Here is a 26,031-nt window from a genome sequence, read left to right as displayed (position 1 = left end):
AAATTCATGCCATTCTCTCCCAGAACACCATGTTTGAATCTCTCTAATCTAGTTTCCGCCCTTGCCACAGTACTGAAACAGCTCTAATCAAAATCACAAATGACATCCTTTGTGACTGTGACAAAGGTAAACTATCCCTCCTCGTCCTTCTTGACCTGTCTGCAGCCTTTGACACGGTTGACCACTCCATCCTCCTTCAATGCCTCTCCACCATTGTCCAGCTGGGTGGGACTGCACTCGCCTGGTTCCATTCTTACCTATCTAATCGTAGCCAGAAAATCATCTGCAACGGTTTCTCTTCTCGTTCCCGCATCATTACCTCTGGGGTCCCCCAAGGATCTATCCTTGACTCCCTCCTATTTCTCATCTATACCCTGCCCCTTGGCAGCATCATCCGAAAACACAGTGTCAGTTTCCACATGTACGCTGATGACACCCAGCTCTACCTCACCACCACTTCTCTCGGCCCCTCCATGGTCTCTAAATTGTCCAGTACTGGATGAGCAGAAATTTTCTCTAACTAAATATTGGGAAGATTGAAGCCATTGGCCCGTATTTTCCGATCGCAGGCCTCCCGCGGGTGGATGCCTGCGATCTAGAAAAATCTGCGCCCTTACCTGAGGGCTCCCGGGACGCACACGCTTCCGCTCCTGGGCCTCACCAAACTTGAAGTGCGCAGGGCCCACGTATCCCAGGGGCGCATGTAGTTCGCAGCATCCCTAGGATCATGTGGGCCATGGGGAGCCAATCACAGAAGGGAATCTCCCTTCATACATTTGACAGGAAGACCTGTCAAATATATGACTAGAGATCAATGAAAAAACATAGTAAAACTTTAAATACGTTTTTTCAAAAATCACATTTTTAAAATGACTTGAAATTGCAATAAATTAAGTATTTTAAACAAAAATTTAATTTTTTGAAAAAAATAATTAAAGTATTTTATGGGGCTAAAAATAAACTTACCTTTTTTTAAAGTATTTTTAATAGATAAATCTGTTTTTTTTTACTTTTTTCAACTCTTATCCTGGTAAAGCCTTACGCCTTACAATTCTTACGCCTGGTAAAAGTGTAAGGGTTTTCTGCGGGCGGAGGATCTCCAAAAAGCGGAACTATCCGCCTGAAGAAGCCCTTCTCCAGTACAGCCGGAGGATCTGTCAAGACCATTCTTGACAGATCAGAAATGCCGGTTTTCAGCACATGCGCTGTGCATGCCTGAAACCGGCATTTCCGATGTCCCTATGGGTGGGTACATAGTGCGTACCCACCCGTAGGGATCGGAATATCTAGGCCATTGTCTTCGGTCCCCGCCACAAATTCCATTCCCTAGCCACTGACTCCATCCCTTTCCCTAGCATCTGCCTGAGGATCAACCACGCTGTTTGCAATCTTGGTGTCATATTTGACCCTGAAATAAGCTTCCGATCACATATCCACGGTATAACTAAGACCGCCTATTTCCACCTCTGTAACATTGCCTGTCTCTGCTCCTGCCTCAGCTCATCTGCTGCTGAGACCCTCATCCATGCCTTTGTTACCTCTAGACTTGACTATTCCAATGCACTCCTGGCTGGCCTCCCACATTCTACCCTTTGTAAACTTCAGGTCATCCAAAACTCAGCTGCCCGTGTCCTAACTCGCACCAAGTCCCGTTCACCCATCACCCCTGTGCTCGCTGACCTACATTGGCTCCCGGTTAAGCAATGCCTTGATTTCAAAATTCTCATCCTTGTTTTCAAAACCCTCCATGGCCTTTTCCCTCCCTATCTCTGTAATCTCCTTCAGTTCCACAACCCCCTGAGATATCTGCGTTCCTCAAATTCTGCCTTCTTGAGCATCCCTAACTATAATTGCTCAACCATTGGTGGCCGCGCCTTCAGCTGCCTCGGCCCTAAGCTCTGGACCTCCCTCCCTAAATCTCTCCGCCTCTCTACCTCTCTTTCCTCCTTTAAGACGCTCTTTAAAACCTACCTCTTCGACCAAGCTTTTCGTCATCTGCCCTAATTTCTTCTTATGTGGCTGAGTGCCAAATTTTTGTCTTTAACACTCCTGTGAAGCGCCTTGGGATGTTTTACTATGTTAAAGGTGCTATATAAATACACGTTGTTGTTGCAACTCCATAAGCTCTCCATCACAAAAGCTACCGACTACCAGCTCAATAACTTTGTCCGCATCTGCCCCTACCTCAGCCCATATGCCTCTGAAACCTCATTCATGCTATTGTCATCTCTAGACTCGATAACCCTAATTTTCCTAGCCAGCTTCCCATCTTCCACCTTCTGCAAACTTCAGCTCATCCAAAACTTTGCTGCCCGTATTCTATCTCACACCAACTTCCACTTGTTCATAATCTCTGTCATCACTGACCTATATAGAGTTCTGGTCACACAAGGCCTCAAATTTATAATTCTCATCCTTATGTTTAAATCCATCCATTAGCTCACCCCTCCAGTATCTCTGCAACCTCCTCCAGCCCTACAACATCCCCAAACTCTCAATTACTCTGACTCCACCTCATGTGCATCTCCCCTCCCTTTGCCCCACCATTACCAGTCATGCTTTCATCCATGTAAGCCCTACACTCTGAAATTTTCTCCCTAAACCTAATCCACTATGCACCTCCCTATCATCATTTAAGACCTTCTGTAAAACCCTCAGTTTAGGTTTACATCTCCAATAACCGGTTTCAAATCCAACGCAGATTTATGGGATGAAGGCCTTTTTTTCCCTCCGTTTTTCTCCAATGTTTCTTCTTCCTCTCCTTTGCTGATGGCATTGATGTCTTGATGGGGTGCTGTGTCACTGATCACTCTTAACCTAGTTCATAGTGGGAATTAACCCACAACCTAAAATTGCCCCAATATACCACTATTTCGCTACCTCATTCAGAAAATGAAAAATGTCATGTTGGTGCAGTAGTGGATGCTCCTCTGAGGGCAGGTCTGAGTCACATTGTTAGGACAGAGTACAGACAGCTTTACTCTGCATCAAACCATATTATACCTAACCCAGGAATGACCAGCAGTGACTCGGAGTATCCAAAATTTCACTTCCATTACTAACATCCTTTATTTTAATGAAGCAAAAAATGCACTCTAGATATCTTTAGAATAAAATATCTTGTTCCTGTTATGTAAATCAAGTTGGTCTTCATCATAATCTTTGAAACTGTCAACTACAGTTTGAACAGTAGCTGGTGAATTTTCTCATTCCTCATTAAGTATTCTTGTTTGTTTCTTTCTAATTGTTAATTTTTCTTGTTCATAGTTCTGTTATTCTTCTGTTATTCGTCAATCACTTCTCTCCCTAAATTGATCTTCTCCCCAATCATATTCTGCCAGAAATAATCAAAACATTTCAGCAACAAAAAAAAATGCCCAATCACATGGCAGCTAAAAACATTTCTTGAAAATACATGCAACATTGTACTCTGATCTAGAATCAGAGGAAAGCTTTGACAATAGGTTTCCTTTAAATTGCGCTCTGTACCTCCTAATTTTTTGGGGGGCCGCATGGCCCCTTTAACAAGCTGTGTGGCCCATTCAAACTTCCGCACATGCGCATGTTTTTGCATTGTGAAGCCAGCTCACCGGCTGCGTGGGACCTCGAGACAGCTGTGTGGTCGCGCAGCTTTTTAAAAATTAGTTTACGGGATCAGGGCGTCGCTGGCACTGCCAACATTTATTGCGCATCCCTAGTTGCCCTTGAGAAGGTGGTGGTGAGCCGCATTCTTGAACTGCTGCAGTCCATGTGGTGAAGGTACTCCCACAGTGCTGTTAGGTAGGGAGTTCCAGGATTTTGACCCAGCGACGATGAAGGATCGGCGATATACTTCTATGTCAGGAGGATGGTTTGTGACTTGGAGGGGAACTTGGAGGTGGTGGTGTTCCCATGCGCCTGCTGCCCTTGTACTTCTAGGTGGAAGAGGTTGCGGGTTTGAGAGATGCTGCCGAAGAAGCCTCAGCGAGTTGCTACAGTGCATCTTGTAGATGGTACGCACAGCAGCCACGGTATGCCGGTGGTGGAGGGAGTTAATGTTTAAGGTGGTGGACGGGGTGCCAATCAAGCGGGTTGCTTTGCCTGGATGGTGTCGAGCTTCTTGAGTGTTGTTGGAGCTGCACTCATCCAGGCAAGTGGAGAGTATTCCCTCACACTCCTTGCTTGTGCCTTGTAGATGGTGGAAAGGCTTTGGGGAGTCAGGAGGTGAGACACTCGCCGCAGAATGCCTAGCCTCTGACCTGCTCTTGTTGCCACAGTATTTATGTGGCTTGTCCAGTTAAGTTTCTGGTTAACGGTGACCCCCAGGATGTTGATAGTGGGGGATTCGGCAATGGTAATGCCATTGAATGTCAAGGGGAGGTGGTTAGACTCTCGTTTGTTGGTGATAGTCATTGCCTGGCACTTGTGTGGCGCAAATGTTACCTGCCACTTATCAGCCCAAGCCTGAACATTGTCCAGGTCTTGTTGCATGCGGGCATGGACTGCTTCATTATCTGTGGAGTTGCGAATGGCGCTGAACACTGTGCAGTCATCAGGTAACATCCCCATTTCTAACCTTATGTTGGAGGGAAGGTCATTGATGAAGCAGCTGAAGATGGTTGGGCCTAGGACACTGCCCTGAGGAACTCCTGCAGCGATGTCCTGGGGCTGTGATGATTGACCTTCAACCTCCACAACCATCTTCCTTTGTGCTAGGTGTGACTCCAGCCAGTGGAGAGTTTACCATCCGATTCCCATTGACTTCAGTTTTACTAGGGCTCCTTGATGCCACACTCGGTCAAATGCTGCCTTGATGTCAAGGGCAGTCACTCACACCTCACCTCTGGAATTCAGCTCCTTTGTCCATGTTTGGACCAAGGCTGTAATGAGGTCGGGAGCCGAGTGGTCTTGCCGGAACTCAAACTAGGCATCAGTGAACATGTTATTGGTGAGTAAGTGCCGCTTCATAGCACTGTCGATGACACCTTCCATCACTTTGTTGATGATTGAGAGTAAAATGATGGGGCGATAATTGGCCGGGTTGGATTTGTCCTACTTAAAGGGAATGCTGCACCTGTTCCCGTGCAGCACACAATCTAACCTCCTCTTCAGCCCACGAGTAATGTTATAGAGTGTCCAGTGGTATAAAACATTGCTTCATCAATACTGCTACAATCATCGCATTATGAATATAGCTACTGAAATCTGAGGCAAATTAAAAATAACAAATACAATAGGCAGGGCATGCATACTTTTATCAATTTTGAAATATGGAAATTGGTGAGCATAAGTACTGAATTAGAGGTGTCTGATGAATGACAGATTCCCTAATGGTAATTTTGGAAGATGCATTTCACCAACAAGGTGAGATCTGTTGACAATTTGCGGACCCTGACTCACTACCGGATCATTTACTTGGCTGAATTCCTGGTATGCAAAAGAGTACTGGGCTCTGACTTTTCACTTAGTTAGTCCACAGTGTTGCATACATGATGCTTGCCATTGGTTAATTAATGGCTACTGTAACTTCCTAAGCCACACAAGCTGGCTGGGATGTCACAGAGGTAGCGAGGAATTAGGTGCAGGCTGCTCTTTTACTCTTTCTCTCTCTCTCTCTACATGATTGGACATAGACACTAACTTAACAGGAACAGGAGAACAAATTCTATGTTTCCCACATCACAGCTCCTCCTAGATTGGTGCACCTCTTAACACCAGCAACATGTGGAAAGGTGCCTTTTTTGTATATTCATTCATGGGATGTGGGTGTCGCTGGCAAGGCCAGCATTTATTGCCCATCCCTAGTTGCCCTTGAGAAGGTGGTGGTGAGCTGCCTTCTTGAACCTCTGCAGTCCGTGTGGTGAAGGTACTCCCGCAGTGCTGTTAGGTAGGGAGTTCCAGGATTTTGACCCAGCGATGATAAACTTCCAAGTCAGGATGGTGTGTGACTTGGAGGGGAACTTGGAGGTGGTGGTGTTCCCATGCGCCTACTGCCCTTGTCCTTCTAGGTGGTAGAGTTTGCGGGTTTGGCAAGTTGCTGCAGTGCATCTTGTAGATGGTACACACTGCAGCCACGGTACGCCGGTGGTGGAGGGAGTGAATGTTTAAGGTGGTGGATGGGGTGCCAATCAAGCGGGCTGCTTTGTCTTGGATGGTGTCGAGCTTCTTGAGTGTCGTTGGAGCTACACTCATCCAGGCAAGTGGAGAGTATTCCATCACACTCCTTACTGGTGCCTTGTAGATGGTGGAAAGGCTTTGGGGAGTCAGGAGGTGAGACACTGCCTATCAATGTATGTTCCTGACAGGAGGAGTCGCTGTGTTCTTCAGGGAGGGGTTATTTTATGGGTGAGTGGGACATATACATGAATAAAGTTAAGAAAAACTCTATGAGGAAATCCAGCACTAACACTGATGCTACCATTCACTATAAAGAAAAAAAATGCTGGAAAATTACAGCTGTAGTCGTGGAATAGTCAAATGACTACATGTCCTACTTCCTTTTTAAAACTAGGCCAATATTTATCCCTCAACCAACATCACTACAGCAGATTAACTGGTCATTATCTCATTGCTGTGTCTGGAATCTTGCTGTGCGCCTTGCTGTCACGTTTCCTACATTACAACAATGATCACACTTCAAAAGTACTTAATTGGCTACAAAGCGCTTTGGGACATCCTGAAGTCGAGAATAGTGCTGTATAAGTCTTTTTTCTTTATACTTGTTCTTCAATGTGCTGAACTGGTGATATTTACATGTTTTTGTTTTGCATCCTCATATTGGCCCAGAAATTCGGGTCCCCACGCGTGAGTACGCACTGGGTACTCACGCGTAGGCCCAATGAAAGTGCCGGTTTCGTGCATGCACTGCGCATGCGCGGGAAACCGGAACTTCCATTCCCTTGAAAGAAGGGGTTGACAGGTGGAACGCGTGTGCCGGAGAGGCAGCGCGTGCGTATCGAACGTACTTTTTTTTGCAGGTTTCTCCGGGAGGGTAAGTCTCCAGCAGTTACACTTTTAAAAAGCAGGTGCAAGGCCTGCTTTTAACAAGGTAAGTGGCGAATTATTTAAAATTAAAACATTTTTTCCACAGGTTTATTATTTTTAAATACTTTAAAGAAAGGTAAGTTTATTTTTAGCCCCGTTAGAAAATGTAATTAATTTTTTCAAAAATTTAAATGATTGTTTAAAATAGTTATTTCATGTAATTTATAGTTATTTTAAAAATGTGATTAAAAAAAAATTTACTTGAAGTTTTAGTTATGTTTTGGGGCTTATAGTATTTATAGGTTTGACAGCTATTCCTGTCAAATTTATGAATGAAGCATTCCCTGCTACCATTGGCTCTCCATGGCCCACGTGATCCCAGGGGACGCTTTGAACTAACTGTGCCGCTGGGATACACAAGCACTGCACGCCGGCAGTTGGAGGAGGTCCCGGATCGGAATCCCACGTGGGCCCACAGCTCAACGGCCGGCGCGCAAGGTAAGTGCAGGTCGGGGGCTTGCACCCGCGGGAAGCCCCCGACCCGAATTTCTGGGCCATTGTTTCAGCCACAATGTAATCGCACAATATTTTCCACTAAAATGATTTCTCAGATGTTACATAGAGAACAGCAATCCAAGCAAGCACATATCAGGTAAAATAAACTAGCACATAATGCCACCCCTTCCTGACTACTTAAACTGAAATCAAAGGTGCTCAATCTCAGTGCCCTGCTTCACCCTGAGCACAATGTCAAACTCTACCTCCATTTCATCACTAAGACTACCTAATTCTACCTCTGAAATATAACCAGTCTCTGTTTAACCTCGTCCCACCTGAGATGAAACCCTCCTTCGTCACCTCCAGACTTCACTTATCTAACACACACTTTGCATGGTTCTAAATAGCCCCAAACTCTTCCATCTCTTCGCTACCCTCATCACCATCAACATTAAATCCTGCTCATCTATTGAGATTAATTAATTGGAATTAGAATTAAAAAGGTAGAGCTGCCATGGTGAACACAAGTAATGGAGCAGGCTCAATTGGCTGAATGGCCTACACCTGTTTCTATCATCATTGTCATTATCAGTCTCTATTCAATTCATCATCCAATGAAATGAAATCAAAATTCCTCCTCCTCATCCACATAACCGTCCATGACCTTGTCCTACCCTTTCTTTGCAAGCTCTTCAAGCTCTACATCTCTGCCCGTATCCTCTGCTCTTTTCACTCTCCCTCCCACTGCACCATTATCAGAAGTGGAACCATCAGCAACCTTGCCCACCTCCACACTCTGAAACACACTTTATAAACCCCTCCACTTTGCTCCACCTCTTTCCATCTACAAAAGCCTTTTTTTAAACTTACCTCTTCAACTGCACCTTATCTAACCTCTCCCCCTGCTGCTGCATAGATCCGACCCTGGCTGGTCTTGGGGATACTTTCATAAGTTAAAAGGTGTTATATAAATACAAGTAGTAGTTGTTGTAAAAGGGTATTTACCTTTTCAGAGAAGTGAACCTAGAGAGCAAATAATGTTGAATCTGCTCATTTTTAGTTATATCCAGACATTTTTAGCTTTCTCATCATCAATACACCTCAGATAAAATTGATTCAAAATTCCAGATAAGAGTGCTTGTAACAATACATCTTCATCACTACCAAAGATATTGGGACTTCAAGTTAACTTGGAGTTTGTGGGGTTTGGGAAGAGAGAAATGGGGGAACTCCAGGGTCTCAAAGTGAACCTTTGCTCATTTGCATAGGCTTGCAATCCCAATATATCCCAATCCAAGATTTCAGTTTTTGTATACACCCTATTTTCCATGTATATTACAATGATAAATTGTGCCTAAAAAGACAGAGGTGTAAAGATGGAAATGATTTTGTCCCTGTCCCCCCAGCAATGCTGTCATTTTAAAAATAAAAAATACCAATATCATAAGCCATTGTAAAAAATAGTCGTGGAAAATATAACATTATACTTCATTAAATACAATTGATACATCTCATCTGTGCAATACCTGAAGAGCCATACTTACATAGGGGACAGTCTCCAGTGCGTCTGTATTTACAATAATGGGGGCAGGGCTCGCCTGTGTGTAAACAAAAATATAGTCAAACTTATTTGCAAGAATTGCTAGTTCCTGACTACAAATCAGCCATATTGTCTATTGCCTAAATTAGTATATTGCTGTAAATCAAACTGATTGGCTGTATTTAATACTTAAAATATTAAAACTATATAAAAATGAGACCAGTAGTAATGAAAGTGAAGTTACTTAATAAAAAGTATTATGCTCAGTATTATAAGTTAGAACCCTATTAATGCATGGCTAATGCATATATCAAGATTAAATACCACTTAAATTGCACCATTTGAATAATCAGATCCATGGCTGTTTAACAGAAATATTTTATCTCCAGCTTCCCATATTTATAGTAAATTGTTTTCAGATATTTATGCAATAACTTGATCATATTTCACTGAGCATTTAGTAGGAATTTTAATCACTTGTTGCACTACTTTTTGGATAAGTGAAAATGTTACAGACTTATGAGCATTCTCAAGGAGCCACACTCTATAATATTTGGTGACCATGGCTGCGATTTTGCCAACCGAGGTGGGTCCAGAGTGACCGGGGTCGGTGTCGCAGTCCCAGCCCGCTGCCCACTGCAGCCCGCACTCTCCAAGCAATTTTTCATTGATTGGGCTTGTTAAGCCCGCCCTGCGAGGTTCCCGGCCAATTAATAGGAAGTGGGGCTGATGATGTCATTTGATCATACGTCATCAGCCGGTTTCCTTAAAGGGGCCGTGTCCAAATTGATCTTAACAGTTCTGCTGTCAGTATTCTACAGCATTGAGGTCCTGCAAACACTGACAAGCACTGCACAAAGGTGCATGGCTGCACCCAGGCTCTCCCATGACTCCCTCCATAGCTTATGGAGGGAGTCACAGCATGCAGGGAGGTTCTCTTCCCTTCCCATAGGCGGAAGAGACCTACCCAGGAGATCAACGCAGCCTGGTTGCACATTGCACAGGAGGGCATAAGCAGAGATGACGTCAGGAGGACCAGGCTGCAGTGGCGCAAACCTTTCAATGATCTGAGCAGATCATGAAACCTTACTGCCAAGCCACACTCAATCTCATCCTGCTGTGCCACTCATCACACCCACATCACTCTGCTTTACCTCCCCTACCCCTGCACATCTTTACTCACACCAACTTACCTTGCATCTCCACCCATCCCTCTCTATCTACATTTTCACTTCCCCATCTCACTAGCCACCCCTCACACTCGCCCTCAATCTACTGCATGCATACAAATTAACACACAAGGGTTGGCACCTGGGTGGATTAGCCAATGTTCATGTGAAGTTTCTGTTAATGTGCTGGCAAACATTGAAATCTATATTTTCAAAACTTTACCTTATTGGACAGATCTGTGCTCACCTTTTGAAATGTCTTAGTGAGTTCCAGTGAATGGTAAGACATAACTCCCCCTCCCCAATTGTGATGAGTGTGAAAGGAATGGCGTGGGCATTGCAGAGGGGCTTTATGGTGCTGGTGTGGGGTGATGTCTCCGAATGATGTGAACCCCGTTAAAAGAGTGGGAAAATAGAAATAGGCTGGCAAAATAGTAGTTAACAAGTGTTTAACAAGCATTTTTACTATCTTAAATGCCTCCCCAGCCGCTTGGTGTCGGGTCTGTTCTGAAATCACAGACTCGACACTTTGGAAATTTACATGGAGGCGGGTTCGGAGTGGGTCCCCAACCCGCTGTCAATCATTTTGATTTTGGCAGTGGACCCGCCTCCGAACTCACACTCTGAGCACCAGCAAAATCGCGGCCCATGAGTCTGAACACAATTCGAGAGGTGGAGAAACCTATTGGTTCCATACAAAGCTCATATTTACTACAATAAGATTGCAATTTTTCAGTGATTTTCATAGTTGCGCAAATCCAGTGCGGTTCTTTGGTTGTTTGAAATTTACCCTTCCATAGCCATTTATTATGGAGCGGCATCATTATACATGAAGCACTCCACAGAAATGCCATCACTAAAGCAACCTACTAGATGCAAAAATCTTGCTCAAGTGTGTCTATGCCAGCAATAAAATTGCCAACAGTTTCCACGGGCTGGGTTTTCATTGAGGAGTCGGGTAGGAGGCGGGACTAAAACTTTCAAGGTTGTAGTCACGCCTCCATCGAGTTCCAGCCAACCCACGCAATTTAGACTTGATTGACCTTATTGAGCCCACCCTGCGGGCTCAGCAGGCCAATTAAGGGCCACCTGGCAACAGGTGACGTCACAGATTGAAATTTCATCTGTCAAGACATTTTGACAGATGAAATATCAGCGTTTCACAGCTGTTTGAAGCAGTCAAACACTGACAATCTGTACTCCAGGCTAATTCCTTCCTCTCAGGATGATTTAGAGATCTCCCCGGAACAGAAAGCAGAGGCTGCAGATTTTGACAGCTGACGGCCATTCTGCTTTCTGTGCCGGTGAGATGAGGGACTCCCGAGACCTGAAGGAAGGAAGGCTGTAAAGGTAAGTAAAGGTTAGTAGAACTTCTTTAAACACTTTACACAGACCAAACACCCTTACCTCTGCACTCATGCACCCATCGCTCACCTGAACACCAGACATCTCAACCCCTCCAAGCCCTTCATCCCGACGGTCCGCCTCCTCTAACGTGGCATGGTTTGAAGCCGTCAGGAATCCCACACTTCAACATTAAAAATAGGGATTAAGCTAAAAACTGCCTGTTAACTACCTGTTAACAGGCAGTTAATTGGCACTAATCCCCTTCCCGCCTCGGGTAGGCGGGTCCCAGTGCGGGTTGGGTACCCGCCTCCTTTGATACTGGCACGGAGGCGGGTTGGGTGCGGGATGGGCTTGTGCCCCCCGATTTTGGGATTTTAACCCCCCACACACCTCCAATCCCGCCTCCACAGCCCAATGAAAATCCTGCCCCACATGTTTGAGTATGTCTATGTAGAGCACTGCTTTTCCCCTGTCAACAATGATGTGAGCAAGCAGTATTATCTTTGCTGCCCTCTCATACCACTGTCAAACATGCACCTCTGGGCAGATTGTAAATGGGGTATTAGATTAAATTAAGTTAGATTAGCACTAAATAATCACATAACTGACCCAAGCATAAAAGCACAAAATCACTGTCCATTCACTCCCAACTCTAGAATTATTGCTCTGAAATTTCAAAACTTCATTACAAAATTCTAATCTAAGCATTAAATGTAGTTTTAAATGCTAACGCACAAATGGCTGGATTCTCGTCCCAATGGCAGCTTAGCTAATACACAAAGTAACTGAATAGACAGTGCAGTACCATTGAATTGGAATGGCTGTGTACCATACTCTAAAAGCCTCTACAGTGTAGGATTTAACTATTGAAATAAAAACACATAACGGCATATCTTTCAACATTTTTATATCTGAAAAAATTCCTTATCCCAAACTTGGCTTTGACAGAAAAAGAATAAGACAAAAACGACCACAATTTCTGGACTAGACCCTGGAATTGAAAATGGAAATAGTATTGTTTTGGTATGAATTATAATTTAACAATTAATTCTAAATAACTATGCATGCGTTGATTGCCAACATGCAGCATTGTAATAAAACTAAAGTTTTTGAAACTAAGTTAAAAACAGATTAACTAAGACAGTGATTAGTTAATAGTATGCATGTAAATATGTGTGATTTGATTAGGGATAAATTTATTAATTTTGTTCGGAATCTTTTCTGGTGTATCTCATTTCACCTTTGTGCCCAAGAGGACACTGTGATATTCCATGAGACAGGGATGGTATGATGGGGATGTGGTGAGCAACAGGAATCTGGTGTTTCATTCATTCGAATCGGAGTCTGATGAGCCGTTCATGGACAACCCGTTCGGAAGGACGATTGGTTGCCTCCCTCCCTCCTCTTGCTCTTGCTCCTCATCCTCCTCCTCGACCTGAGGTGGTGGCGCAATCCCTGGTGGCAAGGACTGCGCCCTCACGATGGCCAAGTTGTGAAGCATGCAGCAGACCACCACGAAATGAGACACCTGTTCCGCTGAGTACTGGAGGGCTCCTCCCGAGCGGTCAAGGCAGCTGAACCATTGCTTCAGTAGCCCGATGGTCTGCTCAATGATGTTCCTGGTGAAGCGCTGGGCACGCGTGTTAGGGTTGCAGAGGGGAGTCATGAGCCAAGTGGAGAGTGGATAGCCCTTGTCTCCGAGCAGCCACCCTCAAGTTTGATGTGGTGGCTGGAAAAATGCTGGCACACCTGACTGACACAGGATGAAGGCATCATGGCTGCTGCCAGGATAGTGGGCATTGAAATTGAGGATTCACTGTGTGTGGTCGCTCATCAACTACACCTTAAGTGAGTAGTAGCCTTTGCGGTTATGAAAGATCTCAGGATTGTTATGTGGCATCCGCAAAGCCACGTGGGTGCAGTCGATGGCGCCCTGCACCATGCGGAAGCCTGCTATTCTGGCAAAGCCACATGCATGCTTGTCCTGCAACCAATGTAGTCCCTTCTCCTGGTGTAGAGAGCCTCAGTGAACTCCCGGATGCAGCGATGGATGGCAAACTGTGAGATGATGGCTATGTCTCCTGCTGCAGACTGGAAGGATCGCTGGCGAAGAAATTGAGAGCCACGGTGACGTTGACTACTACTGGGAGAGCCGTGGTCGCCCTGCTCTAAGGCTGCAGGTCTGGTTGCAGGAGGTGGCAGAGTTTTGCGACCACCTCCTTGGTGAAGCATAGCCTCCTACGACACTGCTCCTCATTGAAATGGAGGTAGCAAACGTGCTGTCGGAAAACCCTAGGTGGGTAAGGCCTCCTGTTGAGAGCCCTCATGCTCCTCCCTCTGCGCACATGTTCCCATCTTTCTCGCTGCCTCCGCTCCCTCTGCCGTAGATCATAGACTGTAAGCATGTGTAGTGAGCAGAAGCCTTTAAAAAATAATGAAGGTGTTCTGCACTTGCAACATCATTCCCTGTTACCTTAGAACCTTGAAAGAAGTAAAGAAAGATGCTGAAGTTGCAGAAAGTAGCAGAGAGCCACTCAAACAGCATAAACAGGTCAGGTGTAACTGATGATCCCTTTAAATATCATTGCTGGAGGCTCCTGCCTGTGGTTGAACACCTGCACTCCCTGTTGTTATTTAGGCATGCCAGTAAGTTGAACAGCAAAATCCAATGCTGCAAATTGGGCGTCAAGTGAGTGATGCACACTCACTGACGTCACAATTTCATTCGTTAAAACTTTCCAGCAATCACATTTACCGGCAGCGCTACCGACCCTCGCTAAAGAAGAGCGCCAGCCGCTGTTTTCTTCTTGACATTTCATGGTGGTAACGGGTGGCAAAAACCACCTGAGTTTTTAGCCCAGAGTCAATCTGCAAAGAGCCATTACATCTCATCAACAGATTACTTTTTAATTATCCAAAAATTATATAATCAAGAAGTGAATCTCTGGTTCCACTCCTATATTAGGAGCACAAAAATCTCATCTTGGAAATGCAACGGGTCAAGGTTGATCAATGTAGATATTATTTTATTGTAAATGTCAAGTCACCAATGAGAAATGTTTTCTTTTGGCAGGGAAAATTAGGACAAATTTCCTTTTTCTCTTTTTGGAAGCTGTGTTATTTAGGTCCCCCGGGGAGCAGTCCATAATAATAGATCACACAACTGGTACATGATCCACAGAAAGCAGCAGACTTCATCGGGCAAATGGTCTTTTCTTGTTTCTTTATTCTTCTTTTAAATTATTTTGCAAAATTTCCTGTGTACAGGACACAACACTAAAAAACCTATTTGTTTCTTTTGCTTACATGTATACAAAGAGAGGGTGCAGAAGAGATTTACTCGAATGTTACCAGGGATGAGGGACTTCAGTTACGTGGAGAGACTGGAGAAGCTAGGGTTGTTCTCCTTCGAGCGGAGAAAGTTAAGAGGAGATTTGATAGAGGTGTTAAAAATCATGAACGTTTTTGATACAGTAAATAAGGAGAAACTGTATCCAGTGGCAGAAGGGTCGGTAACCAGATGACACAGATTTGAGGTAATTGGCAAAAGAATCAGAGGTGACATGAGGCAACATTTTTTTACACAGCAAGTTGTTGTGATCTGGAATTCACTGCCTGAAAGGGTGGTGTAAGCAGATTCAACAGCAGCATTCAAAATAGAATTGGATAAATATTTGAAGGGAAAACATTTACAGGGCTATGGGGAAAAGAGCAGGGGAGTGGGACTAATTGGATAGCTCTAACACAGAGCCAGCACAGGCAGGATGGGCTGAATAGCCTTCTTCTGTGCTGTATCATTCTATGATTCATAAGAACATAAGAAATAGGAGCAGGAGCAGTCCATTTGGCCCCTCGAGCCTGCTCCGCCATTCAATAAGATCATGGCTGATCTGATCTTGGCCTCAACTCCACTTACCTGCACGCTCCCCATAACCCTTGACTCCCCTGTAGTTCAAATATCTGTCTATCTCCGCCTTGAATATATTTAATGACCCAGCCTCCACAGCTCTCTGGGGTAGAGAATTCCAAAGATTCATGACCCTCTGAGAGAAGAAATTCCTCCTCATCTCTGTTTTAAATGGGTGACCCCTTATTCTGAAACTATGCCCGCTAGTTCTAGATTCCCCCATGAGGGGAAACATCCTCCCTGCATCTACCCTGTCAAGCCCCCTCAGAATTTTATGTTTCAATAAGATCACCTCTCATTTCTAAACTCCAATGAGTATAGACCCAACCTGCTCAACCTTTCTTCACAAGACAATCCCTTCATCTCAGGAATCAACCTAGTGAACCTTCTCTGAACAGCCTCCAATGTAAGTACATCCCTCCTTAAATAAGGAGACCAAAACTGCACGCAATACTCCAGATGTGGTTTCACCAGCGCCCTGTACAGTTGTAGCAAGACTTCCCTACTTTTATTCTCCATCCCCCTTGCAATGAGGGCCAACATTCCATTTACCTTCCTAATTACTTGCTGTACCTGCATGCTAATGTTTTGTGTTTCATGTACGAGGACCCCCAGATCCCTCTGTACCACAGCATTTTGTAGTCTCTCCCCAGGTAAATAATAATTTGCTTTTTTATTCTTCCTACTAAAGTGGATAACCTCACATTTTCCCACATTATACTCCATCTGCCAAATTTTTGCCCAATCACTTAACCTATCTATATCCCTTTGCAGACTCCTTGGGCTCGATTTTTATTCCCAAGGTGGGTTGGAGTCGGGTTGCGTGATGGGCGGGTTCAGGAGCCGCTTTCGGCGGGATCAGCTGTTGATGTCCAATTTTAATTAAATCAGCTTGTTGAGTTCATCGGGGCGTGCTGGCCGGTTCAATGAGTGCGATCGGGTCGGCTGGCCACCTCTGATGACGTCATCATAGCAGCTGGTTTTAATGCTCCCATTCAGCCTAAGCCTTTCTCTTCTACATTCTGATAGTCTGTGATTTTGCTACAACAACAATGAGTTCTTCCAGAGGCAAGGCAGCTCCACACTTTAATGATGAGTCCTTCCATGCTCTTGTCAATGCTGTAAGAGGGCGCAGGGAGATTCTCTTCCCTCCAGATGGCTGGAGTAAGCCTCCTTAGCAGACCAAGGCAGCCTGGCTGCACATTGCTGAGGAAGTCAGCGCAAGGTCCATATGTTCACGCTCATGGATCCAGTGCCGAAAAAGGTTTAATGATCTTGTGCGAACATCAAAAGTGAGCATCCCATCACATTTACCTTCAATCTGCTTCCCTTCTCTTCTCATCACCAGCACTCTGCGCTGTAAGCCTCCTCTTCCACATACTACCTTACCCTTGCTTCCCTTGCACCCTTACCTATTCATCTCTGTCTCTGTCCTGAATCACTTCATCATCCTGCCTATGCACCCCTTAGACTCGCTCTCACTGTTATGCAGTGACAACAACTAACAACGCACAGGGAGCTAGCTTCCTCTTGGCACCTCACCCCATCTTCGTCTCCCTCAAAGCTTCTACGGTAGGGATTCTTCACACTCACTCAATCAATGTGGTTGAAACTCCACTTGTGTCTCTCCTTGCAGGAAAAGATAGCCCACAATAAGAGGGAGAGAGCATTGACTGGAGGAGGTACACCAACCCGAGCAACCTTGACAAGTGCTGAGGAGGCTGCACACAAAATTGTTGGAGGTGGCGAGGATCTGGAAGGGGGGCGATGGAGGGACGGGCACACTAGAGGAAGCTGGTGACATAATAGAGTGTCATCCCTCTCATTGACATTTAGTGATTGACTGCAATGGCATATGGGTCCAGAAATTCCGTTCGCAGCCCTCCCACGGGTGGAGGGCTGCGATTTGGGAAAATCTCCACCTGGACCAGAGGGCTCCCAGGAGGCGCAGAGTTCCATTGCTGTGCCTCTTCAAACTGCCGGCGTGCAGGGCATGCGTAGCCCAGGGGCGCAGGAGGTTCGCGGCGTCCCTGTGATTACGTGGGCCATGGGGAGCCAAACAGAGCAGGGAATCTCCATTCATAGATTTGACAGGAAGACCTGTCAAATCTATGAAAAGAGATCATCCCAAAACATAAGTAAAAACTCAAATAAAAAAATTTTTAAATCACATTTTAAAAATGAATATAAATTACATAAATTAACTATTTTAAACAAAAATTACAATTTTTGAAAAAAATAATTAAAGTTCTTAACGGGGCTAAAAATAAACTTACCTTTCTTTAAAGTATTTTAAAATGATAAATCAGTGGAAAATTTTTTTTTTACTTTCTTCAACTCTTAGCCTGGTAAAAGCAGGCCTTGCCAGATCGGAAATGCCAGTTTCCAGTGCATATGCAGTGCATGCCTGAAACCGGCATTTCCGTTGGCCCTACAGGTGAGTACACAGCGCGTACACACCCGTAGGGACCGGAATTTTTGCCTCATTATGTTCAAAGAGAATCGCGTTATATCATCTGCACAAAAGGATGTGTCTGCTACATCAATATCAGATGTCTAAATCATGCCTTTACTCTCCCACAGGACCATCGAGCACCCCCCTCCCCACGATCCAAGATGAAGAGCCAGACAACTCCTCAGGGGAACTTGAAGCCTCTGAGGGAGGAACGTCATCAGGACTCAGCGTACCCAGCCCCAGCACAGCAACGCTCACCTCAGTGGGGCCCTCGCGAGTTAGAGTAGTGTTGCCACCTGGTCTATCACAGCGCACAAGTGAGCATCAGCAGATGGTGGAGACAGCAACAGCTCTGCTGAGCTGCATGCAGACGCTGTGCCTCTGGGGCCATCCAGAAAAAGAGCGTCTCGGGAACAAGTGCAGGAGTCTCTGGAACGGTTTGCCTCCAGGGTTAGTGCGAGTGTGGGTAGAATGGAGAAGTCCATCTGTGACATCAGCACTGCCGTGGTGGAGGCAATGGCGCATGAACGCACCTCCATGGATAGGATGGCAACCTCCATGGAAAGGCTGGCTACCGCCATGGAGGAAATAAGTCGCCAGAGTCAGGAAAACATGGTTACTGTTCAAAATAGATTGTCATTTCTGGAGGAGAGATGGGCAGCTATTGAGCAGAGAGACCACAGCTTCATGGACATCCTTGTGATGAGGACTGCCAGTGCAGATACGGGTGCACATGGCCCCCCTGAAGTGCAGCAAGATGTTCTCCGGCCACTTGCCAGCACTGAGGTGCAGCTGACCCATGAGAGGGATGTTTTTGGCAGGCCACAAGGAAGTGTGGGCTCCTCTCCAAGTGCTCACACGACCATGCCACTGCGGAGCCCGCGGTCAGAGACCCACTTTGCAGAGCCAACTGAGATGGCCGTTTCAGGCCCTGCACAGCCGCAGGAAGAGCAGACTGTTGAAGAGCCCTCCCAGGCTCCCAAATCCAGAGGATGCCTGCCAAAGGCATGTAAGCAGGCGCAGCATCCTAGTCAGCAAGGTGCCTCTACATCTGCTGAAGCCACAGGGGTAGCAGCACGTAAAAGCACACGTAAGAGAAAGATTAAGCACATATAGTCACAAGGGGACTCACGTGGGTGTTTTGTCTTTTTTTTCTGACTGTTCTTGGTTTGTGATCCTTTTGTCATGTCGTAAAGAAAAATTATGGCAAACAATTGATTGTGTGGCCTATGTGTTCTGGGAAATGGCAAATGCGCATTGAGGGCTCAGGGCGACTTGCTTTTGTAATGCTGATGGTGAAAGTGATAAAAAATAACCGGGTATTGCCGAGATGATGTATGACATTGGTAAAATGTTGCCTACAATTACAGAGCCATATGGTAGCCACCTATGGTTGAAGAGTAAGTTTATGCAAATGTGGCATGGCAGGATGCATACCCTGCTTGACGGGCAGCAATGAACTGGAGGGATGCTGCATTGGTCACATCAGGGTATGCAAGGCACCCCTCGTCCTCCTCATCTTCCCGTCTGCGCTAAGCCACGCGGCTGCTACTCCTCCGATTATGAGGACCAGGATGAGAGGACATAAATTTTTCTCATCTCCTTGCTATAGATTTAATTTGAGGCAACAAGCTTGCAAGCGCACTGTCGAAGTGGCCTGAAATGATTCCATTCCGGTCACACTGCAGATGGGTGTCAGCTTGAACAGTCACAAGGTCAGTAGAGGTGCAAAATCTTATCCCAAACCTACAGCAGCAAAGTTGTTGCATTTGAATGTCAGCCATGTTTCAGGAGCGCTTTTAAAGTGCTCCACCAATGAATACAAATCATGTCCTCCAGCAACTTGTCTCCTTGAACCTGGCCTGTTTCTGACAATACGGGAAACAGCAGCCAGAAGCACGAAAATGAGAAACCACTATCAAAATAGGATTAGCAAGGCAATTAACAGGCCCTTAACTGCCTTATCTACCTGTCCCACCGGTTCCAGTCGGGTCAGTTTGGGAGCGGCTGAACAGGCACTCACGAAAATCACGTGGGGCGGGATGGAGGCAGGTTGGCCGTCTGAAGCCATTTTTTCTGATTTTCGCTGCAGACCCCCTCCCCCCTCCTCAGGGCTACTAAAATCACCCCCTTTGTGTCCTCCTCACAACTTGCTTTCCCACCTATCTTTGTATCATCAGCAAATTTGGCTACAGTACACTCGGTCCCTTCATCCAAGTCATTAATATAGATTGTAAATAATTGAGGCCCCAGCACTGATCTCTGTGGCACCCCACTAGTTACAGTTTGCCAACCTGAAAATGACCCACTTATCCCGACTCTCTGTTTTCTGTCAGCTCATGGGGTTGGGGGTATTATATTCCCCCCAACCCCATGAGTTCTTACCTTGTGCAGTAACCTTTTATGTGGCACCTTATCGAATGCCTTCTGGAAATCCAAATACACTATATCTACTGGTTCCCCTTTATTCACCCTGCTCGTTACATCCTCAAAGAACTCGAGTAAATTTGTCAAACACGAGTTCCCTTTCATAAAACCATGTTGACTCTGCTTGATTGTATTATGATTTTCTAAATGTCCTGCTATTACTTCCTTAATAATGGATTTCAGCATTTTCCCAATGACAGATGTTAGGTTAACTGGCCTATAGTTTCCTGCTTTCTGTCTCCCTCCTTTCTTGAATAGGGGAGTTACATTTGCAGTTTTCCAATCCGCTGGGACCTCTCCATAATCCAGGGAATTTTGGTAGATTACAACCAATGCATCCACTATCTCTGCAGCCACTTCTTTTAAGACCCTAGGATTCAGGCCATCAGGTCCAGGGGACTTGTCAGCCTTTAGTCCCATTAGTTTGTCTAGTACTTTTTCTCTAGTGATAGTGATTGTTTTAAGTTCCTCCCTCCCTATCACCCCTTGATTATCAATTATTATTGGGATGCTTTTAGTGTCTTCTACCGGGAAGACCAATACAAAATATTTGTTCAAAGTCTTTGCCATTTCCGTTTCCCATTATTAATTCCCCAGTCTCATCCTCTAAGGGACCAACGCTTACGTTAGCTACTCTCTTCCTTTTTATATACCTGTAGAAGCTCTTACTGTCGGTTTTATATATTTTGCTAGTTTACTCTCATAATCTATCTTCTCCCTCTGTATTATTTTTTTAGTCATCCTTTGCTGGTTTCTAAAAATTTCCCAATCCTCTGACCTACCACTAATGTTCGCAACATTGTATGCCTTTTCTTTCAATTTGATACCATCCTTAACTTCCTTAGTTAGCCACGGATGGTTCATCCTTCTCGTAGTCTTTCATTCTCCTTAAATGTCTGCCACTGCTTATCCACTGTTTTACCCTTTAATCTATTTTCCCAGTCCACTTTAGCCAACTCTGTCTTCATACTTTTGTAAGTGCCTTTATTTAAGTTTAGGACACTAGTTTCAGACCCACGTTTCTCACCCTCAAACTGAATTTGAAATTTTACCATGCCATTTTTCTCTACTCTGACTCTATTTGCTGGTGCACTCTTAAGTTTGCACGCTCTGTCTCTTCCTGTCACACGCTGGTTATCATTACCCCTATCGCTACCCTGCACTATTGCCTTCTCCTTTCTCTTTGACATTCTAAATTCCCCTTCACCTGAACCCCCCCCGCACTATTCTAAGAAAGCTGATTTAAAAACTGAAATTTAAATGTGAATTTTAGTGTACACACCAAAATCACTTACATAGCTGCAGCATTGAAGCTTCCAGCAATGTACTTAATCTACTTCTAGAAGCCTTATATGTACCTTTTTGATTATTGTTGTTTCCTTAATAAAGAAACCTGAGCCAGCCACAAGGCATTGTGGCCAACTCTCAGATTGCCCCTGTCTTATTTCAAGCAAAAACACCTCTACAATGTCACAACCAAGATCAGAAACTTAGGCTGGAATTTTCTGGGGTCCGTGCGGGCACGATCGGAGGCGGGTCGGGTGGGAAATTTGAAATAAGTTGGAGCGGGTCAGGAACCCACCGTCACCCCGCACCCATGCACCTTTCCCTCGTGTGCGTTTGCTGGTGTGGCAGCGACTTAAACGGCAGAGGCGGGCGACCTAATTTAAATTATTATCAGCTTGTTGTCAGACCTTTAAGCGCCTTTTTTAGCCTACCTTTCCAATTTCACTGGATGACCACGGGATTCACGCAGTTCGGGAACCATGTCTGTCAACCTGAGGCGGGAGTTGAGTAGCCATTGCTCCAGCTGATTAGTTGACTGCATGAAATGTACTATAAAAGCTCCCACCTTACAGCTGGTCACTTTCCTCAGGCAGAAGCTGTTGCTGATTGCATTGCCAGCACAGATTTAGCTTTCTACAGGCTGCAAGTGTTTGCAGCAAAATCATCATCCAATCTCACCTCATTGGTAGAACCTATCACACCATTGACAGATTGCTTCTCTCATCTCTACTTGACCTGCCATCTATTCCATCAGCATGGGTGCCGTTTATACGGTGTCACCTTGGTCCTCAGAATCGGACCATGATGAGCCCCAACACCAGCAGCACCAAGCACACCATCAGTACCAACAACACCACCAACCTTCTCCTCAACCACCTGATGCTGTATAGGACAGAGAGTATTAGTGCAGGGCTGCACCGTGCCAGAGGCAGTACCTCCAACACAGGTTATACAGGCAGTGGATGTGCTTCCTCAACATGACTGAGCAGCAGTGCGAAAGGAGGCTCAGGCTATCATACCAGGTCATCGCAGACATTTGCACATTGCTGGAGCAAGACCTGCAGCCCAGAGGACCAGGTGGACATTCCTTACCAGTGGCTGTCAAGAGTCACCAGTGCCCTCAACTTCTTCACCTCAGGCTCCTTCCGGCGATCTGCAGCAGACATTTGCGGCATTTCGCAGTCGGCCGTCTACAGATGCATCACATAGGTCACCGATGCCCTCTTTGACAAGTCAGCCATTATATTAACTTTGCCACTGATGAAGCCAGTGTTACTGAGTGGGCATTCGGCTTTGCCACTCTGGATGGCTTCCCATGGGTGCAGGGCGTCATCGACTGCACACGTGGCCATCAGGGCACCCCATCATAACCCAGGAGTCTTCGTCAACCGCAAGGGCTTCCACTCCCTCAATGTGCAGCTGGTCTGTAACCATAGGAAGACCATCATGCCTGTGTGCGCCAAATTCCCTGGCAGTTGCCATGACTCTTTTGTCCTTCGCAGTCCACCCTCCCTCAGCTCTTCGCTCCTCCAAACAGACTTTCCGGCTGGCTGCTTGGAGACAAGGGCTATCCACCTAAGATGTGGACACTCATGACACCCTTGAGGAGGCCAAGTACTGAGGCCGAGGAAAGATATAATGAAAGTCACATTTCCACCAGATGTGTCATGGAGCAGACAATAGGCATGCTGAAAGTGCGCTTCAGATGCCATGACAAATCTGGAGCAGCCCTTCAGTAAGCGCCAGCCAGAAACTCCAGAATCATCGTGGTCTGCTGCGCCCTGCACAACATACTACAGCAGCGAGAATTAGCAGTGCATGAGGAGCAAGGCAGTGAGTGTACAGCCTCTTCAGAGGAAAAGTAGCAGGAGGAGCATCAGCTGGAAGACGAGGAGGAGCAGGAGCTGGAGGAAACTGCGGGCCAGATCCCACCAGCACCCAAGCACATTACTGCCCGGGAGGCCAGGGATAGCCTCATCATGGCCAGATTTACTTAACTTTACGCAGTACACCCATATGGCAGCCACATGCTGCGCCAGGTTGGCACCACCCCACATCAACACCATAAAGGATCCCTACAATGACCAAGCCATTCCTTTCATAATGACCACCATTGCTGGAGGTACCGTTATTTCTCACTATTCACTGCAACTCACATCCAAAGGTGCACACAAATTTGTCCAAGAACGGAAAGTGGTGAAAATAAAGATTTTTATGGTTGAGATCACATTAACGGAAACTTGACAGTAACATTGAATGAAACACCCAAGTGGCTATCCTTGTGAATTTACTTGTGTCATCTTTCTCTTCCATGTGCTTCTACGAGGTGCTACCCCTGTGCCTTCAGCAGAGGTAGAGGCAGCCTGTTCATTCCCCTGCTGTGACTGCTCAGACACACTTGGCGGATGTCCTCTGGGTTTTGGAGCCTGTGATGGCCTCGCCAAAGTCTGCTCCTCCTGCGACTCTGCAGGGGCAGACTCGGCTATCGCTGTCCGAGGAGGCATCTGGGTCTCTGACTGAGGGGGTGGCAATGGAGGAGAAGTGTGAGCGATTTGAGAGGAGCCTACACTTCCATGTCCCCTCTCACCGTCATCCCTCTCATGGGCCACCCGCACTTCCCTGCTAGCAAGAAGCGGGGGAGCACCTCTACGTCTACGCTGACATCCCTCCTAGAGAGGAGGTCTATGAACCTCTGCCATCTATTCTCCATAGATAGCATGTGCTCATGTGAGTGACACATTAGCTGCTCCATGCAGATGGCCATCCTTTCCATGGGAGAGCTTACAGTCGCCAGCGCCTGCAGCATGGTGGTGCTCATGTTGGCGATGAACATTTGCAGAAATTGCAGTCGCAAAACCTGTCAAAGCCCCCTGCACTTCTTCCTGCACCTCCAGGATCACCCTCTTTCTGGATGGCCCCAAGGCTCAGCGTCTGCATGCAGCTGAGCAGAGCTGGGAGCATCCTGCGCCCTCTGGTGAGGAGTCTCCACTGCTGTCCCTGTGTCCACCATCTGCTCTTGCTGACTTGTGACAGACCAGGTGACAACACGATTCTATCTCGCATGGGACCCACCGAGGTGGGCATCTTTGCGTTGGTGCTGGGTGTGCTTATGACTGGTGATGCTGTGCCCTCAGAGGCTGGAGGCTCCACTGAGGAGTCATCTTCCTCTTCCTCCTGGACAATGGGTGTGGGGCGGGTGGCTCTTGATGGGCCTGTGGGAGAATAAAGAGATGAGTTAGATATGTCATATGAAGAATAGGTACACATACCATTATGCACATGATGAACAATCGGTGGCTGATGACATCAGTCCCCATATGAATGACTGATGTATGCCATGTAGCTGTGTGATATGTAATTCTGTCACCAAGTTGATGAGATGTCCCCCTCGCTCCGTCTCCCACCTCCAGCTGCTCGGCCACTTCAGATACTTCTAACGCATCCTCCTCCTACTGTTGTGGGGGTAGCAAATGATTTTTTTATGGGATATGGGCGTCGCTGGCAAAGCCAGCATTTATTGCCCATCCCTAATTGCCCTTGAGAAGGTGGTGGTGAGCCGCCTTCTTGAACTGCTGCAGTCCGTGTGGTGAAGTTACTCCCATAGTGCTGTTAGGCAGGGAGTTCCAGGATTTTGACCCAGCGATGATGAAGGATCGGCAATATACTTCTAAGTCAGGATGATGTGTGACTTGGAGGGGAACTTGGAGGTGGTGGTGTTCACATGCGTCTGCTGCCCTTGGCAGGCCACCTCCAGTTCTCTCCCTCTCCCTCTTATTGTGGGCTCTCTTTTCCTGGAAAGAGGGAAAGAAGAGAAGGCTGAGTGAGAGTGATGGAATGAGTGTAAGGAATGGATGGGTTACATCTTTAGAGGGAGACTATGATGGAGTGGGGTGGCAATGCCAAGTGGCCTCCTTGTGTGATGTTAGTTGGTATGATTGCATTACGATGAGGGTGAGTGTGAGGAGTGGTTAGTCAGATGGGGATGTGAGCATGTAGATAGAGAGAGGGATGGGTGGACGTGAAAGTCATGTTGGTGTAAGGATGTGCAGGAATAGGCTTGGGAAGGCAGAGTGATGTGGATATGATGAGAGGCACAGCAGGATTAAGTTGAGTGTGGCTTTGTACTCACCTTTCCTGATCTAATGAGATCATTGAAACATTTCCGGCACTGCACCCATGTCCTCCTCACCACATCCCTGCTGTTCACCTCCTCTGCAATTTGGAGATGGGCTCTTTTTGTCTCCTGGGGAGGGAGGTCTCTTCTGCCCATTTGTGTGCTCTGACTCCTTCCACAAGCATATGGAGGGAGTCATTGGAGAACCTGGGTATAGCCCTCCGTCTCTCTGATCCAAAGCTCAATCAAAAGCTCCAGTGTAGTGACTGCACACTCCTAGATGAACCTTCAAATGCAGTGTGGCCATGGCTCCTTTAAATATCC

At 46.1% G+C, this 26,031-nt stretch overlaps 1 protein-coding gene across 10 annotated transcripts in view; it reads right to left on the bottom strand.

Annotated features, from left to right (window-relative positions):
* The window catches only part of dlg2 (discs, large homolog 2 (Drosophila)), a 1,642,261-nt gene that overhangs the window by 830,725 nt on the left and 785,505 nt on the right, over positions 1-26,031 (bottom strand). For all 10 annotated transcript variants that reach the window (XR_015079731.1, XM_085998865.1, XM_085998867.1 and 7 more), the window contains one exon: positions 9,006-9,059. Coding sequence is in view for 9 of the 10 variants with exons in the window: in XM_085998865.1 (XP_085854991.1) it covers positions 9,006-9,059 (54 nt within the window). In the remaining variant the exon portion in view is untranslated. The remainder of the gene's footprint in view (positions 1-9,005; positions 9,060-26,031) is intronic.

This window comes from Somniosus microcephalus, chromosome 10 (assembly GCF_052327205.1).
Source record: "Somniosus microcephalus isolate GS21.2 chromosome 10, FLI_Smic_1.0, whole genome shotgun sequence".
Lineage (NCBI taxonomy): Eukaryota > Metazoa > Chordata > Chondrichthyes > Squaliformes > Somniosidae > Somniosus > Somniosus microcephalus.
Note: the sequence above shows the minus strand (reverse complement) of the source record. Positions and strands in the feature narration are given on the sequence as shown.